Source organism: Orycteropus afer, unplaced genomic scaffold (genome assembly GCF_000298275.1).
Source record: "Orycteropus afer afer isolate SDZICR_OR568_19922 unplaced genomic scaffold, OryAfe1.0 scaffold00072, whole genome shotgun sequence".
NCBI lineage: Eukaryota > Metazoa > Chordata > Mammalia > Tubulidentata > Orycteropodidae > Orycteropus > Orycteropus afer.
The window spans coordinates 6,149,392-6,169,485 of NW_006921659.1; the positions used below are offsets into that span (position 1 = coordinate 6,149,392).

The window sequence follows — 20,094 nt, forward strand, 5'->3', positions numbered from 1 at the left end:
TAACTTCAAGTGGAATTTGCATATGAGCAGTTGATGGTCTGTTCCACAATCAGCTCCTGGCCTGGTTTTGGCTGAAGATATTGAGCTTTTCCACCACCTCCTGCCACAGATGTAGTCAATCTGATTCCTGTGCATGGGGTCACTATGAGTTGGAAACGACTCGACGGCACTTAACAACAACAACAACAAAATAAGTATGGTGATTTTAAACCACGTGGTATCCCCTTATTCTGTTCGAATGACTGCCTCTTGGTCTAGGTACAGTTTCCTCATGAGCAAAATTAAGTGTTCTGGAATTCCCATTCTTTGCAATGTTATCTGTAATTTGTTACGATCCACACAGTCAAATGCCTTTGCATGCTCAATAAAACACAGATAAACATCTTTCTGGTACTCTCTTTTTCAGCCAAGATCCATCTGACATCAGCAATGATATCCCTCTTTCAATATCCTTTTCTGAATCCGGCTTGAAATTTGGGCAGCTCCCTGTGGGTGTACTGCTGCAACCATTTTTTAATTATCTTCAGCAAAATTTTATCTTTTTGTGATATTAATGATATTGTTCAATAATTTCCACATTCTGTTGGATCACCTTTCTTTGGAGTGGGCACAAATTCAACAACAAAAATCAGTTGGCCAGGTAGCTGTCTTCCAAATTTCTTGGCATAAATGAGTGAGTGCTTCCAGTGTTGCATCTATTTATTGAAACATTTCAAAAGGTATTCCGTCAATTCCTGGAGCCTTGTTTTCCACCAATTCCTTCAGTGCACCTTTGACTTTTTCCTTCAATACCAACAGTTCTTATCATATCCTACCTCCTGAAATGGATGTACATTGACCAATTATTGCTGATACAGTGACTATGTATATTCATTTCATCTTCTTTTGATGTTTCCTGCATTTATTAATATTTTGCCCAAAGAATCCTTCACTATTGCAACTTGAGGCTAGATTTTTTTCTTCAGTTCTTTCACCTTGAGGAATGCCAAGCATGTTCTTCTCTTTCGATTTTCTAACTCCAGGTCTTCATACATTTCATTATAATACTTTACTTTGTCTTCTCAAGCTGCCCTTTGAAATCTTCAGTTGAGATCTTTTACTTCATCATGTCTTCTATTAGTGTGGTGGTTACGTTTGTGTGTCAACTTGGCTGGGCCTGGTTGAATGGCTGGGCAATTGAATGTAGTTATTCCCCATGGTGAGACTGGTAATTAACACCATGGTGGACTCTATTGGAGCAGCTGAGTAGCTGCTTTGGGTGTGTGGTTTGCTTCCCGTATGTAAGAAACAGCTTTGGGAATGGTCTCCAGCTTATGGTACACTTGGACGCTGCATGTAACCATGTAGTTGTTCAGCAGCCTGCCATGCTCTGTTGACCTTAGGACTTACAATGGACTTGAATTAATGGCCTGCCATGTGGTTTGGTAACATTGGGACTGTGCCATTTTATTTGTCAACCTTGGACTTGTCAGCCTTAGCAGCCAGTAGCTGACTGAGTGAAGAGATGCCTCTAGCTTCAGTGGCCTGGGAGCAAGAGGCAGAGCTGAAGCCCAAGGTCAAGGGGCTTTCATACAGCCCGTAGAGCCTGGCACTTTGAACTCGGACTTCTAGCCTCCCAAACTAAGAGAATAAACTCCTGTTTGTTCAAGCCATCCAATTTGTGGTATATATTCCTGTCAGAGCAGCACTAGGTAACCAGAAAAACTAGCCTAAGCTACTCTCTGTTCAAGAGCAAGTTTCAGAGTCTCTTTTGACATCCATTTTGGTCTTTTCTTCCTTCACTGTCTTTTAAAAACTTTTTGCTTTTTTCATGTACAATGTTGTCAGTGTCATCCCAAAACTCATCTGTGTCTTCAGTCATTGGTCTTCAATGAGTAAAATCTATTCTTCAAATGGTCTCTAAGTTCAAGTGGGATGTACTCAAGGTCGTACTTTGTCTCTCATGAACTTGTTTTAATTTTCTTCACCTTCAACTTAAACTTGCATATGAGCAGTTGATGGTCTCTCCCACAGCTGGCCCCTGGCCTTCCTCTGACTGATGATATTGAGCTTCTCCATCACCTCTTTCCACAGATGTAGTTGATTAGATTTCTGTGTATTCCATCTGGCAAAGTCCATGTGTACAGTTGTCCTTTAAGTTGTTTGAGAAAAGGTATTTGCAATGAATAAGTTGTTGGACTTGCAAAATTCTATCATGCAATCTCCAACATCATTTTTATCACCAAGCTATATTTTCCAATTACCAGTGACTCATCTTTGTTTCCAACTTTCACATTCCTATCACTAGTAATAATCAATACATCTTGATTGCATGTTTGGTCAATTCCAAACTACAGAAGTTGGTAAAAACTTCAATTTCTTCATCTTCAGCTCTAGTGGTTGGTGCTTAAATGAATAATAGTTGTATCAACCAGTCTTCCTTGTAGGGATATGGGTACTATCTTATCACTGACAGCACTGTACTTTGAGATAGATCTTGAAATATTCTTTTTGAGGATCAATATGACACTATATTCCCCTCAATTTGTCATTCCTAGCATAGTAGACCATATGATTGTCCACTTCATTAACCATTAGAGAGATGCAAATCAAAACTACAGTAAGATACCATCTTACCCCAGCTAAAATGGTATGGGTTAAAAAGCAGATAACAACAAATGTTACTGAGGATATGAGGTGACTGGAACCTTTATCCATTGCTGATGGGAGTGTAAAATGGTACAAGCATGATGGGAAACAGTATGGTGCATCCTCAAAAAATTAGAAATAGAACTACCCTGTGATCCAGCAAACCCACCTAGGTATACACCCTGGAAAACTACAAATACTGACACAAACAGATATATGCACACCTATGTCCACTGCTGCTTTATTCACACTAGCAAATTGATGGAAACAACCAAAATGCCCATTACTGGATGAATGGATAAACAAATTGTGGTATATACATACAAATTCTTATGCAACCATAAAGAACAATGATGAATCTGCAAAACATAACATGGATGGACCTGGAGGGCATAATGTTAATTGAAGTAAGTCGAGCATATGAGGAAAAATGTTGTATGATCCTTCTTTTATAAGAAGATAAGAACAGAAAGTAAAAGAGCAATGTTCATTAGTGGTTACCAGGAAAAGAATGTGGGGATAGGAAAGTATGCTTTAGGTCCTAGAGAATCTTGGCTGATGGCAAAAGTGGCACTGAATGTGGATGTAGTGAGCACAGCACAACCAAAGTCAAAATGAGTGAGCACATGTGAATGAGTATAGGCATATTCATATACGGGCAAATGTGTTACATAGGTGAGAATAGACAGAAGTATCTATACCAAAAACCCAAACCCAACTCACTACTATCAAGTCAATTCTGACACACCCTATAAGACAGAGTAGAACTGCTCCATAGGGTTTCCAAGGCTTTAAATCTTTATGGAAGCAGCCTGCCTTATCTTTCTCTATGGAGCAGCTGAAAATACAACTGAAGATACAAATATAGATACTCCACAGACATAACTAAATACTGTCCAAGACTGGTTTTCCGGGTCTGAAAGCTAAGTACGATAGTCTCATGGGTCAACTCGATCAATTAACATAACATAGTTCACCAAAATCATGATCTGCATCCTAGGCATCTGAGGTCTTAAAAGCTTGTGAGGTGATCTAAGACACAACGATGGGTCTCTACCTGCCAAGAGCAAAACAGTAAGAAGGTAAACAAAAGCTCAGAGAAGAAACAAGTTTATGCGAGACACAATCTCATCTACTTTGACACTTTGACACCAGAAGAACTAGGTGGTGCCCTGATACCACCATTAACTGTTTTGAGCAGGGTCACAATAGATGGCCCTGGATAAAATGGGAGAAAAATGTGGAACAAAAATACAATTCTTACTAAAGAAAAAAATAAATGAAAAAAATAAATGCCAATCAAACAAATAGACAAACCGGAATAGTAGAAACAGGAGACTGCTTGAGACTATCACCCTAAGATACTCTTTAAACCTAGAATTGAGCCTATCCTCTGAAATCATCCTTTAATGCAATAGCAGAGTGGCACACAAAATAAAGGGTATTACCCACAGCATTGGTGCTCGACTTAAAAACCATCAGTCTGAGACAAGTCCTCAAAAGCAAAGATGGGAAGAAAAGAGGGCAAGAAAACTAGAGCACTAGAAATGGAACAAACAGAGCACAAAGAGAATGTTAACACATTTTGACAAATATAACTAATGTCACTGAACAATTTGTGTGGAAATTGTCAAACAGGAACCTAACTTGTTATGTAAACTTCCACCAAAAAATAAAATTGAATAATAAAAAAAAAAAAAAGATTGGGTCTAACAACATATGGTTAACATGTTGTTGTTATTTGCCATCGAGTCAGCCCCGACTCATAGCGACCCCTCCTTGGGTTTCCGAGGCAGTATTACTACGGAAGTAGGAATGCCCAACCTTCCTTCCGAGGAGTGGCTGGTGGGTTTGAACCACCAGCCTTCTGGTTAGCAGTCAAGTGCCTTAGGCACTATGCTACCAGAGCTCCTATGGGTAACATAGTCTTTTATTTACTCACATTTCCTAGAACTTTTCACCTTAATTTTTTTAAAAATCTGTTATTTCACTCTTTGTTGAGAATGAAAACTAACAATCAGTGAAGCTGCCCTGGGTAGCATAAACTTTCTTTCAGACTTTTGGCTGCTATAACTACATATATAGGTGAGTTTGCTTTGGAATATGTTCAATTAACAAATACACATTAAGACATATTAAAATAAATTCTTTCAAATCATAAGTTCAGGTGGATAATTAGCCACACAAAAGAGCCATAGAATCAAAACTTGGTAAGCGTAGGGAAATTACAGATTGCTGACAATAAACACATTATTTTGCAGGTGAGGAAATTGGCGCTCAGAGAGGCTAAGGGACTTATACAAGATTATATGGCCAGTTAATGGCAGAGCTGCCATTATAACCCAGGTCTCCTAGTTCTCAGAGTCTTTCCATCACATCATGTTGCCCTTCAAATGACACACTTCATTTGTTATTAAGAACAGTTGAACATACTGAAATTTGACTTAACCTATTCAAGAATCTCCCACTGTATAAAAAGAAAGAACAGGACCCTGGCATAGTAGCTAACATTTTTTGGTTTCATTTTGGGTCTTTTTCTATCACTTTGGATTTCAAATGACTATCTTCTAGCCTAAGGAGCTATAAGTGGTATAGTCCAAGGTAGTATAGTGGTTAAGGCTTTTGGCTGATAACCAAAGGTCAGTATGATTCAAATCCACCAGCTGCTCCATGGAAGAAAGATGAGGCAGTCTGCTTCCATAAAGATTTACATCCTTGAAAACCCAGTGGGGGTCACTATGAGTCAGACTTGACTCAATGGCAGTGAGTTTGTTTTTTTGTTTTGTTTTGTTTTTTATCTTCTAGCCCATATTATGTTTTAGGTACCATTTCTCCTCAGCTTACAAATATAACTGTTCTTGATTAGCTTTCTATGGACTTTCTGTTATTCCACTTAGTAGTCCTTTTATTCCCACCACACACCCTCCACGTGCAGCTAAATTCCAAAGTCAAACTAGGATGATGTTTGGATTCTTGATGGTGAAGAATAATGGCATATATTTGTATTATCTAGCACAATGTAAGAAACATTAAGAAGATACTTAACTAATGTAAGAATCAGTGTTTTGGATAATTAAGTGTGTTAAGGAGACATAATGCCTAGGTTCAAATACCAGCTCTGCCACTTATTGCCTGTGTGACCTCAAGCAAGTTGCTTAAGTTTTCTTAGTTTCAGTTTCCTCATTTGTAAAACAGTGTTAATGATAGCATCCACATAGAGTTGTTGTGAAAATTAAATGAGATAATGTACTAACTAGCCCATAAGTACTCAAAAAATACTAGCTATGGTGTGACTAAGTCATTACTGCTATTAACTACTCCTATTCCTGCCATTCACAATCATTCCTTCTGCACTTGTACCAAGTGATTTGAAAAACTGAAGGTTCACTCAACTTCTTTCTTTCTTTCATTCTTTTTTGAGAACTGTATCTGGTACATAAATAGTAAGTCATCCAAATCCCATTAACTCTAGGTAATTTTATTTAATAATCATATTTTAAAAGTTGGACAAGTAAATAAACGGCAAAGCAATTTTTATTAAATCCTGTTTTTTCAATGGCTATTTGGAATACATCATTTATATGCAAGCACTGAGAATATTGAATAACAGATAAAATAAATAATGATCATAATGCAAACCACATTCTGTTTCCCACTTCCCTGCAAGTACAACTCCATGTAAGAATTGTAAGAGCCAAAAAGTAACATGCTTATTAACTATGGGTTACTCAGCTATCGACATAGAACTCAGCAGATCACGTGAATATTTCCATATTCTCAGTTAACCTAATGATTCCTTAGAGCCCAGTGCCTGGAAAAATATATCATATTTCTATGACTATGACTGAACATGAATTTGGAAAGCTCCCTGAAAGCAAAGCATCCTGTAGGACAAGAAATGGTCACTGTTTTCAAAGAAAGGCAAGACATATGCACCCAAGACATCAAGCTGCTCTTAGGGGACTGACCTCATCTTCTTCCACACAAACTTGTATGTGCCATGTGGATGAACCCATGTTTCAACTCACACATGGGATCATGGTTGGGAAGAAAATGTATAAGGTCACTTATCATTTGAAGTGAAAGACATTTTGTTCTAAACTGACATATAAATTCAGCAAGAGAGAATATCCCCTTCCTTTTTTTAATATTTGATTGTCTTTTAAAGGATTCTAGTCTCAGAATAGGCAAGGGTTAAGCCTTTGAAAAAACCTGTCAAAGACTCATATCTAAAATATCCTTTACTAAACAGTGTTTTCTGTGGTGGTAATCAGTGAAAATTTCACTAGAAAAAGTTGCTGCATTTCATCTTTTCCTCCTGAACAAAAACAATTACATGAATAGTTTTACTTAGTTTTTTTAATTCTTGGGGAGCAAAATATTGTCATGGAAGAAGCCTAAGACTGTTGTTATTGTTGCTAGGTACTACTGAGTCAATTTTCAACTCACATCAACCAAAGTGACAGAGTAGAACTGCCCCACAGTGTTTTCTAGGTTGTAATTTTTATGGGAACAGATTGCCAGATCTTTTCTCCCATGGAGCTGCAGGCTAAGAGAGACCTATCCTGGTTCAAGTCCAGCTGGGCCACCATCTAGCTTAGTTATTCTGACCAGAGATCAACAAGGTGGGGAGACCCAAACCTATCTAAACACTGCCCAGGGCTGATATCAAAGCAATGGAGTTAGACATGCTATTTCACAAGTGAAGCAGTAATCATTGTAAAATCTTTAATGCAAAAGATTTGTATTTAAGATTCATTTTGGAAAAAAAAAAAAAAGGACCAGTTTTGCTGGTCTGATAGAGCCTGATGGAACCACTGAGACTATGCCCCCTAGATGCCCTTTAGGTCTAGAATTGAACCTATTCCTGTGGCTTCCAATCAAACAAAAGACAGGCATATGAGCTGAACATTTACAGTAGGCAGATACACTCCTTGGAGAGATCAATCATGGGAGAATAGAAAGGCTGTGTATGCACAGGAGACAGCTAGGGGGGCAGGAGTGCATGGAGGAGAAGGACACAGGGAAGAGGTAACTATGGGAAGGAAGCTGTTGCATTGTGAGAAATTATAGTCAATGTCATGAGACAAAGTGTATGTGAGCTGCTGTCTGGAAAGTGAATTTGCTCTGTAAACTTTCACCCCAATCACAATAAAAATTAAAAAAAAAAAAAAGATTCATTTTGAAAATGTGGTTCATACATATAATGGAATATTATTCAGCCATGAGAAGAATTAAAATCTTGATACATGATACAACATGGATGAACCTTGAAAACATTATGCTGAGTATGTAAGTCAAACAAAAAGGACAAATAAAGTATGATTCCACTTATATGAAATATCTAGAACTGGCAAATTAATAGAGACCAACATTTATTAGTGGTTACCAGGTGCTACAAGGAGGGAAAAAAGGGAGAAAATTGCTTAGGGGGTACCTTAAGCACCCCACCCAAAAGACGTTAAGTTTCTATTAAGAGAACTTAACTGAATTTTTCAGTTAAGAAATTCAGAAACAGATAGTAGTGATGGTTGTACAACATAATGGGTGTTAGTGATGCCACTGAATTGTAAATGTGAAAAATGTTGAAATGGCAAATGTCTTGTTATTTATATTTTCACTACAATTTAAAAAAATCCATTTTGAATGTTTTACTTTAACAGCCAAATTTGAGGGGTGCAGGCAAGGATAATTATTTCAAAGGAGACTCACTATAGCTGTTCCTGATATCTGAGCCTAGGTCCTTTACTCCACAACTCTCTTGGAGTGAATTCCCAAAGGGTTGAGCCCATATTAAAATCTCTAATATGAGAACTCTGACAGCAAGGTTACAATATAATTAACCTGAGTTATCTTTCAAAATCCTTGCCAAGATATTTTCTGCCAATTCAGACTATATTCATGATTTGAGTTATTTTAATAAGCCAAGAAGTAGATTTTCACATTCACTCAAACTAAAGAGGTAAAGGCATGTTTGCATTAAAAGAAAGAGCTGATCAATACTTTCTATTAATTTCCAATATCATTGTTATAACAGATTATTTTAATGGCTACTTTATATGGCAAAGACACTTCCCAGTGCCTGCAGAGAAGTCTGTGATTCTTATTTAAGGAGCACAGTGATTCCTTTCCCTGCCTGGAGATTTTTTAAAAAAGCAAAATCAAGGCTATTATCCTGTGTTTATATCAAGTCTATTACCATAGTAACAACTATGATGTCACAAAACCTACACCAAGGACCAGATCTGTCTCTGAGAAGGGAAGGGCCGCTTAGCCTCAAAAGGTGGACACTAACATGTGAGGCCAAAGGAGGGTCAATACTTAGCGTAGTCATCAAAGCACAGGGAGTTCCCTTCTCTGGAGCAGAGTAGGGGCAAGGCCTGAAAAGCAGTTCCTCAGGCCCAGAAGTAAACTACACCCACACTGCTGTATGCAGCTGGGCAACAGAAGACTAGAAATCCAAGAGAATGTGATATCACCATGTTCCCAATCATGAGTGTTCCACTGGGCCCACTGGCTGCCAAGACATGGATGAGGTCCACTGGTAAGCCTGCCCAAGCACATGAAACATACTCTTGGGAACCAGTGCCTGACCAGATGGAGCCCTCTGTACCTTGGAGGCGAAGCAGCTTCCCTCATGACAAGCACTTAAAACCAAGTTGGGGTTTTACTGCTACCAGGTCACCCAGGTTCATAGAACCACAGATTCTAAGGGTTAGAAAAGAACTTGTCAAGGCACCCAAAAGACATAGACTTTAAAAAACACCCTTTGCAGAAAAAGTTGTATCCTTTGTCACAAAGGAAACTGAAATTAGTAGTATATTAATAGGCACTACTATTCTGATGATAAGGAGCTCTGGAAGCATAGTGGTTAAAGCATTAGGCTGCTAACCAAAAGACTAGCAGTTTGAACCCACCAGCTGCTCTGCAGGAGAAAGATGAGGCAGTCTGCTTCTGTAAAGATTTACAGCCTTGGAAACCCTCCAGGCAGTTCTACTATGTTCTAAAGGTCGCTATGAATGGGAATTGAATCAATGGCACACAACAATATATCAAAAAGAGTATTAGATAGAAATACTGCCCTGAGATAATCTTTAAACCTTAAACCAAAAATATCCCCTGGAGTCTTCTAAAAGCCAAACGATAGTTTAGTTTAACTAGTAAAGGATGTCTGCCTTGAACATTGTGTTCTTTTAAGAACCACATATATCGGATCAAAATAACAGCAACTCAGAAGATTAGGTAGGAACCTTATGGGGCAGGAGAGTAAGAATGGTTGCACAATTTGAAGAATGTAATCAATGCAATGTCATTGGACTATACATGTGGAAATTATTGAATTAGTGTATATTCTCAACAACAAAAAATAAAATAAATTATATATAAAGAATATTGGGAGCCCTGGTAGTGCAGTGACTAAGGCATTTGACTGCTAACCAGAAGACTGGCGGTTCAAATCCACCAGCCACTCCTTGGAGAGAAGGTTGGGCAATTTACTTCCATAGTGATACCGCCCGAGAAACCCAACAGAGGGGTCACTATGAGTCGGATCCAACTTGACAGCAGTGCATATATATAAAGAATAGTAGCTTAGGAGTCAGAAGATCTTAGGCCTACTGACTCAAGCATGTAGAATTCATGTGACCTTGAGAAAGCCATTTAACCCATTTGAACTTCAATTCTTTATTTAATATCTAACCTGCTATTTCCCAGGGTTATCCTAAAGATCAAATTAAATAAAATAATGAATGTGGATGAGTTTTATAAACTATAAAGGACTTAACACAAATATAAGGTATTATTATTAGCATTTTCACATAGTTTACAGTACGATTGGAATCAAAGTCATTCTCTTTCTAGGAATCCAAAGCACACATATGATCCTTGCCTTCTCAATTCCAAGAGGCAGATATTTGCATGATACAGTCAACTCTACATGATTCAAGGGCTGATTAGTGAGGGGTCTTCTGCTTCTGTCATTGTACCTTTTATTAGTTCCTCTCAGGAACGCCATGTTAACCGATAACAGCTAGAAAGCTGACCGTGGGTGTACATCAGCTCAATTACCTTGAATAACAGCTCTGGTCAAAGTTTTAGCAAAAGGAAGAATTGAAATGATTAACTAGATGGAAACTTCCGGATAATTTGTGGATTTTTCTTATCCATAAGTAATGTAGAGCAATGGAATTCTCACTTCACTGTCAGGGAGGCTGGGGTCAAGGTCAGACAGGATGGGACTAACCCAGACAAGATATTAGCATTTTCTCAGAGACCAATAAAGTAGTATATATTGGTCTTACAGATGTGCAATAGGAATTTGGATATGATTCATTCATTCACTCATTTATTCAACAAGTATGGGTGAAGAACATACTATGTGTCACAGCTCACCACTACGCTGAAAAGCCACTATTTCCTTGTCCTTGTTGCTGTCCCTTCTTTAATATTACACAGAACAACTTGGCAAAGAAAGCCCACAGCCTAACTCTTAGGAGCTATATTCACATTCCTATTACCATAAGGTGGGAGCTCTGGTAGCATAGTGCCTAAGGCACTTGACTGCTAACCAGAAGCCTGGCAGTTCAAACCCACCAGCCACTCCTCGGAAGGAAGATGGGGCAATCTACTTCCGTAGTGATACTGCCTTGGAAACCCAAGGAGGGCTCGCTATGAGTCGGGTCCCACTCGACGGCACATAACAACAACAACGTTATCATAAGACTTTTTCTCATCTTACTCTAGAGTAAGAGTAGGCAAACTATGGCCCCTGGACCAAACTCTGTCCACTCCCATTTCTGTAAATAAAGTTTCAGTGGCCACACCCATTAGTTTATATATTATTCATGGCTGTTTCCCACTACAATGGCAGAGTTCTGGAGTTGTAATAGAGACTGCATGATCCACAAAGCCTAAAATATTTCTTAGCTGGCCCTTTACATAAAAAGTTTGCCAACAACTGCCCTCAAGAGTATGACTAAATCAAAACTCATCTCTCCTGTAAATTTTTGCTTACAGACTAATAGTGTATAGGGAGCTCTGGTAGCTTAGTGCCTAAGGCACTTGACTGTTAACTAGAAGGCTGGTGGTTCAAACCCACCAGCCACTACTTGGAAGGAAGGTTGGGCAATCCACTTCCATAGTGATACCACCTCGGAAACCCAAGGAGGGGTCGCTATGAGTCAGGGCCGACTCAACAGCACATGACAACAACAGTTTGTAAGCTCCTTGAAAGCAGAGAAACTTTCTGTACCTTTGTCTTGTCATATAGAACCCTAAATTAGGGTAGAGTCAAGGCTTAGAGCAGACACAGAAAATTAAATACGTCCTTCCCCACATTTTGTTTTCAACAGATGAGCGCCTTGGAGTTCCATGGAAGACAGCATAAAACCACTGGTATTTGGTTACTTTGGCTTCTAATTCCTCAGAGTCCCTCTGTCTAAGACTTCCAAGACTCAATTTTTGGCCTCTGTCCCTTTGCATATTTATTTCCTGATCTGATGTGGAATTAGAGTTAAATAGGAGCTGTGTGCTAGAATTCCACAAGGCTGGCTCAGCAGGAAACTCTAGGGCAGGTTTTTTGGCATGCCTAACTCTTGTTAGCCTCAGCTATGCTAATTTCTAAAGCTGTTTGCTTTGCTCACATAAATCTTAGAGGCAACTTTGCATTTGGATGCACACCTTTTTATGTACAAATTATGTGACTGGTAATTCTAGGACAGAATAAGGACTAGAAAAAGGAAAAATGGGCTTAGTGGTAATTGAGTGACTCTTCTGTGGCAGGCACCATGCTAGGTGCTTTACAAACATTTTTCCATCTCATCCCACAACAACCCCATGAGACTGTGTCCTCCATTGTACCGATGGGAAAACCAAGGGGAAAAGAGTTAGGTAACTTGTCCACGTTCACAGAGCTGGATTTGAATCCAAACTGTCTGAATCTGAAGCCCATGTTTTCACTTAGTCATGTTGCCTTTTTGCTATCCTATTTATCACTGCTCACCTAAGCTACTGCACATAAATTCAAAAACAAACCCCACATTACACCAAATCCGGCACCCCTCTGGTCCCCAACTGACCGATGCACATGAGGTCTTTTAGTCTTTGGGAGATGAATGTGGGCCCTTCACCATCACAAAACAATCCACTAAAGAACACAGGCATGAAAAAGGCAAAGTCTATTTAATACACCAATTACCCTAGTAATTTGTAGGCAAACACAATTACAGGAGATTTTGACAGGTAACATATCTAAGGACCTCAGTATGAAAGGACACTCCGACTGCTAAAACACAGTAGGCCAGAGAAGAAAACGTGGCCATAATCATGAGGGAGAATGTTAGTAACACCTAGAATGGAGTGGAAATATATCTATAGCATAAGCCCAAGAATCCTTATCTACAAATATGTTCATTGTTTTAAAAAATATAACCAAACACCTATCTTCTCTAATAAAAATACAAGTGTTCGCTATAGTATGCTGTAACAAATACTGCTATGGAAATTCAGTATTTATCATTGTTCGATTCCAGAAAAATAACCAGTGTAGTAGCATTGTAGCATAATTCTAACATTTTATAGTAAACCAGGTATAATATTCTTTAACTTCTTTCTCTAGGTAAAACGTATCCCCGGCCTAGCTTGCGATATCACGAAACACTCAGTCCACTGTTATCTAGATCCTCTGCCATCTAATTTTCTGGAAATGTGAAAGTACTGATTACATTTTCATGCAGATGAAATTCAGATGTCCCTTTTTCAAAGTTTGGCTCCAAGAGTGAGAAAGAACTCTGCAAAGAAGATAGGTAATCTAAATTGTTTTTTAAGAGGATTTAGGAGAAGGCACATTGGGGAACAAATTTGCCACGTGCCCTTTAACTGTTCCTTTCCTCAGAAAACTCAACAGAGGAGACCTGGCCCTTATTACGTCAACACCAAGTTGAACATTGGTTACTTTTTTTCCTTGGTAACCAGTCATTATATATTTTATTTTTAAACTTATTTCATCCATTTTTTTTATATATCAAAAAGGTGATTTCATAGAAGAAAAATATTTTTTTTGCAGCCAGTGGTAGAAAAGGGTCATTGTCAGCTGAAAGTTTATGTATGGCCATGGTGACAGCCTAGGAAGGAATAGGTTCAGGAATTTGCCTAAAATAGCAATAATACTTTAAATAATAACAATACTACATTTCCTAGCTACAAAGTTCCTAATAGAGCCTTTTTCATAATTAACAATTATTCATAAGATAGTTGAAACAACTTTCTACGAATCACTGTCTTTGGAAACCCCAGTAATGACCTACCTGCTGGTGGCTTTATGAAAGGTGGTGGAATTAAAGGTACAATAATGGGTACATTGCCATGATCCTTTGACCCTGCAGGTGAGTCACTGAGTCCATTTCCTGTGGCAAGCCCTGAATAGCTTGTGCTTATATTGTACGGTGAAATAACACTGTCCTCAGGTAATTTGGGTTTTGGCAAAGAATTTTCTATAAAAGAAAAAAAAAATCATATTCAATACAATTAAAGAATTTAGTCAGTAGACCTAAAATTTTTTTATGACGACTTTTCTAAAGTAAAATGGTTATACACCAAAACAAATTTTTTCCTTGCAAGTCTTTAAATGTTTTACCAAATTCTACAGGACCATCCACTGATTTAAGGTAATCAGTCTTGCTACTATAAATTTCTAATGGGTTCCTTTATAATTTGCTCCACTATGATAGCTAACATCCCAGTTGTACTCATGGTGATGAATTTTAGCACTGTAAAATCCCACTGAAAACTGAGAGGCAATTAACCTTTTCCATGAATAAAGTGATATATTGTAGGCATCCTTCTCTGGCTACCTGGGGAAAAGCCTACAACATGCCCTCTAGCACTATAACAAAGTTCCACATTATTATAAACTCTGGGTCACAATATAGTCAAATGAACCAATGAGAAGGGAGCAGATGATTGAAACTGTTGTTTCTTGGGGTATTAGTAACAAAATGATAAACTAGTAAGAAAAATAAAACCTCAACTACAGAAAATAATGTTTTCCCTGTAGTAGCAAATTCTGGCACTCTTTCCTTTCCAATTCCCCAGAGGCAATGATTAGTGCCTAGGCCAAGGATTATACAAGCTATTAGTCTATAGAATATGAACTCATGACTTGCATTTTTCATTTACAGTGAAATTGATGATACTATCTCTATAGCATGATGTGTACAATTTCATAGCAAGCTTAACACAAAATTTGTCACATACATTCAATTCCATGTACCTACAGGACAGCTCATTTACATTTTGTTGTGTGGTATATCAGGAGAAAAGACACTATCCTGGAGACTGTGAGTAAAATGCTTGAACAGGTAGTTTATGCCAATATGAATTTTTCATGCAATGCAAATACTGATCAGTGATGACACACAATTAGTTTTATCTACATTTTATTAACGTTTCCCAAATTGGTTGCTTCTTCACATACTCTTCCTCTTTTCCTTGACAAACTAACTTTCATTACAAATTTAGGCTCATAAATTCGGTATCCACATCAACATCCAGCAATTCCTCCAAGTGTGCCCCATGAAACAGATCTCAAGATCTGCTAGCCACCGGTAGGATCAAGGTTATTTCATTTCTGTCAAGCTTCTGACATTTCTACTCTTTAGCTGGGCTTTAAGAAAATGCTTATGGAGTAAGTTAGGATCTAATCTACTACTCTTTTACTCCTCTTCTTACACTATCCAAGGGTGGGGAAAAGGAGAAAACTTCAAACACAAAATAGAAATAGGGCTTCCCTTCAGAATTCCCACCAAGAATGGGATGAGTGCCATTTCCAAACTGTGAATCTCCTTTGCAATTTTGATCATCTAAACCTAATATTTCACTTAACAGAAAGCCCCAACCAAACCAAACCCTCTTCCATCAAGTTGATTCTGACTCATAGCAACTCCCATAAGGTTTCCAAGGCTGGAGTAGTTTGCCTCATCTTCCTCCCACAGAGCAACTGGTGGTTTGAACCTCTGACCTTCTGGTTAGCAGCCAAATGCCTTACCCACTGAACCACCAGAGCTCCTTGCAGAAAGCCTCAATCTCCAACAATTGATGATGTATCAAAGTACTCAAGAAACTAGAAGAAGTTAGCAAACACTGTCCTTTTCTGTAAATCTGTGGGCAGGACCACAGCACTTAAAGTTTATAGTTTTTGTCTAGCTCTTCCATTGCTGGATGGAGATTAAGCCGTGTATATACTCCTCAGAAGGAAGATGGGGCAATCTACTTCCATAGTGATACTGCCTCGGAAACCCAAAGAGGGGTCGCTATGAGTCGGGTCTGACTCGACGGCACATAACAACAACTTTTGTTTTATGTTGTGCCCTTACATTCTGTGGAATTCTGCTTATGGCAAAGCACTACTGGGAATGTACATTTAAATCAACCATTGGCATAATCAACAAAATAAATCCCAATCCAACTCAAAATTCTGGCAGGTTGAGATAGTTAATCCCTCTTTGCATGAACAAAGGGACATTAAATGTCATTACCTTTGAGAACAGAAATGTGCTGCCGGCTCTCCCCATCTGTAGGGTAGCTCCTGAATTCAATATCTTCACCATCTTTCAATTCAACCTTATCATAGCCATACCAACCAAGGAGTTCATTCATGGTATTTTCTGCAAAGTTCTGAAATAGAAGCATAGCCCACTTACTTATGTAATCAATAACTATTCGAAAAGAACACATAAATCGAATTTTGTTTGCCCTATGCTGTGCACTGCCAGCCCTGCCTCATCTCCCCTGGAGCCGTGTTCATTTTTCAAGTCACGTTCAAAAATTGTAATGCATTTAAATCTCAGAATGACACATCCAATTATGACAGGCCTTCAGACATTTGCAATTTAAAGATAATAAGAAAAAAGGTATTTGTCAGTTTCGCTTACAAATAGATAGTCATATTTTAGCATATTCTTCTGCAAAGTATATATCCCACATTTATATGAAAAGAATGAAAAATAAAGCACACAAACACCTAAAAGACAAGATATTTAAACTGAAAACAATTAATCAACCTTTTTGAGGCTTCGACTCATTTAAATTAGAATTGATTTCTGATTCAGGTGTTGCTTCTTAACATGACTTAGCTCAGATAAAGCAAAATCTCAACAAAGAAATAATTTCTCAATTGTCAACCACTGCCATACAGAAAGCTGAATAGACTACAAGGGTCTCTCTTTTTAATGTCCCCTTTTGCAAGCAAAGTCTTTAAAAATCAATGCATAATTTGCTTTATAAATTTCATTAATGTCTCCATGAAATCAACAGTCACTGTGATTATTTCTGACAAGTAACATAAAAGTACCAAATAACCTTATGTTTACTCCCAAAACCCACTGCCATCAAGCCAATTTCGATTCACAGCAACCCTGTAGGACAGAGTACAACTGCCCCATAGGCTTTCTAAGGCTGTAAAACTTAATGGAAGCAGACTGCCTCATCTTTCTCCTGCAGAGCAGCTGATGGGTTGGAACCACTGACCTTTCAGTTAGCGACCGAATGCTTTAACCACTGCACCATCAGAGCTTCTTTAAGCTCCTGAAGGTTACTAGCCAGACCATATTTTGGGTACTGTGTGAAAATACTTTATGAATTGTAAGTACATAAATGTAGGGTATTATGGTTATTATTGTTTTTCTAGTTATCAGTGTTTCAAAGTAATGGGCATAGCTGGACAGATTTAAAGCTTTAACATCAGGTGATTTTTTTTTTTTTAATTACTTTATCAACTACTTGATCTGGAAACAAGATGTGAGTAAATTATCTTGATGCTCTTTTGTGCCTTAAAACATCTCTGCCAGGTAAGGCCAGATGAACCCACTAGACCAAGCTAGAAGAACTATATATTCCAACCTTCTCTATGGTTCAGAATCTTTCATTATTCTCCTTAGAAGCTGTCATTCCTGAATTACACTGGGATGTATAATTTATATACCTGAAACAAAGCACAAAGGCTAAACTGGAGTGTGCACAGTCTCAGTGTGTGCGTTCCATGTTTTCTTGAATTTCACGATTTTAGATTTCAGCAGGGGTTGCATAAAAAAGAAAAGATATTAAACTACTGACTCCACAAAAACAAACTTGACATTTCAAACCACCCACAGGATGCCAGATTATTTCTTTATTTTTTTTATTTAGTACCCACTTAAGCTTACAGTTCCAACTGGGTCAATCTGTGATGGTATAGTGCACCAGCAATTTAAAAAAAAAAAAAAAACTAGCCAGATTGATTCAGTGTTATCATCCACAAGGCCAATAGTCAGACATGTCAAGCTTTACTGGGGCATTTATTCTCTCTGATGACTGGTCATGTTCACATTAAATAGATATTCTTCTCATGAATGCACAAAGATGGTATGATCGATACAAATAATAAGCTTGGCAACTTCAGGAATACCACTGAGAAGGACTGGGCTAATGCTGCTCTACTCAATCAAAAGAGATACCTTTAATGAGGGAGTAGTCTTCCCTAACGTCCAATTTCTTTCACTGAGCTGAATGCCTTACTTGAGAATGACAGTCCCTAAGCACACAAACCGAGGTCCTCCATCAGAGGACTGGCAGTGGAAATCTCCAAGGATGGGACGTATACCTTGCACTGAAAAACCAATTCCCCACAACATTAAAAGCCCAATTCAAGCTGTCCGATTGGTCTGTGTACCATTCACCCCAATGTGCAAGAGAATGGTACCAAGACAGAAAATCTTCTGCACAGTAACTCTGGCTACCATACCCACTTTCATAGACCATTGTAGCTGGACACCACTCTCTGTCTAACCTCTAAAGTGACACAAAGGCTAGAGATGCATAATTCATGGGACAATCTCCCAGCCTAGAATATAGATTTGTTTGTTTTAGTCCAGCTGCAAATCCATTCAGCCTTTCAGCTCCCATCCCAGGGACGGCATCCAGAAGATTTGGGCATCTGGCTAAAAACTGAAGCCTCAATTGATTATTATTAATAACAAATCCATATTATTTAGGTATCTTAATGGCATCACTTTTAGTTTATGGTTTGTGCTGAGCACTCAGAGCCTTCCTAGAACAATCAATATGCACTTGATCTAGTCCATGATTTTCAATTTACTATAAATGTCCATGAAAATAAACTCTTAAAACATTCCCTTCCTTGTCATTGAAAATAAAAATACTTTAATGCCTTGATACATGACTGCAAAAGCAGAAAATAAAAGGTTTAAAAAGCTTTAAGCCATAAATCTCAAATCTTTCCCTGAAAGCAGGAACCAGATGAAAGAAAGGAAAGGAACATCAAAGTTTCATTTAGTGACTATCACTTCTGTTTTATAATACCATTGTATTAAGAAACCAGAGAACTCCCAGGAATATAAAATTTAAGTTTTTTATTCCCTAACTAGAGACTAGGTTTGAGGTCAGATTTCATATGGACTCATTTTTGCACTACACCAAAGCAAATGAAATAAGACTTTTGTAGTTATCATCTAAGAAACATAACAAATTCTAGAAGAAATAAATTTAATGTTTATGGCCCACAAGAGTTTTCAAATCTTTCTGGTAGAGAATTCCCATTGTTATTTTTTCCACATTTTTTTGTACTATTACTCTTTAAAGTTTCCTATTAAAAGAGTTATTCCTTTCCTACAAGTTTCTTATTTATGTTTTTAATAAAGGTGAAAAATAAAGATGATTAAGAGTTAAAATGCAGAGAAATTTTTGAGATTATGATGTTCAAAGATAGTAAGAGAAGCTACTATACTAAGGCAGGTTGTGAAACTTGCTTCCCCCAAAATCTTTATGAAACTGGTACCAACCATTTGTCTTAAAAGACAAGTCTGGGTAAGGAACTAAAGTAGGAAGTCTCTTAAAGTCCCTTCCAGCTCTAAGATTCTGTGAAATCAAAGAACTTCTACTTATATGAGAAATGAAATACCTTTTGGAAAGAAATGTCATAATTATAGTGATCACACATCATGAATTTTACTGAACAACCATTATTTCAAATATTTTATCATTGCTCCCATAAACCATCAAAATGTGCCAGAAATTTCAATATTTTGGCATCTGAATTACATTTTGCAGACAGCCTCTCGCCCTTGGAAGTGGCACAAAAATCCTTTCTCATACCATGTGGTCCGATTTGGGTTTGGAAAATAGGTCACTATAATTATGATGATAACGTCTAGCACTCTTATAGCACTTTACAGTGTTTCCTTGTCCTTCAGCTCTCTTGTTCCCTTCAATAACTCTATGGACCAGGTATTTGATTTCTGCACCAAACTCCTGGTGAACCTATATAACACCTCATTTTACAAAAGGAAATTAGAGCATCAGGAGAAAAACGACAGGCCTAAGGGTCATCTAGTAACATCAGAACTAAAATACAGAACTTACGATGCTCAGACCAGGCCTCTTTCCATTTTAAACTCTTTTTCATTTTAAATCCCA

General features: G+C 37.9%; 1 protein-coding gene across 1 annotated transcript in view; it reads right to left on the reverse strand.

Moving 5' to 3' along the window:
• LOC103197015 (sine oculis binding protein homolog) overlaps positions 1 to 20,094 on the reverse strand; it is a 199,403-nt gene that overhangs the window by 169,950 nt on the left and 9,359 nt on the right. Inside the window, exons 2-3 of the mRNA XM_042780945.1 lie at positions 16,161 to 16,299; positions 13,932 to 14,117 (exon numbers count right to left, since the gene is read on the reverse strand). Coding sequence (XP_042636879.1) covers positions 13,932 to 14,117; positions 16,161 to 16,299 — 325 coding nt within the window. The remainder of the gene's footprint in view (positions 1 to 13,931; positions 14,118 to 16,160; positions 16,300 to 20,094) is intronic.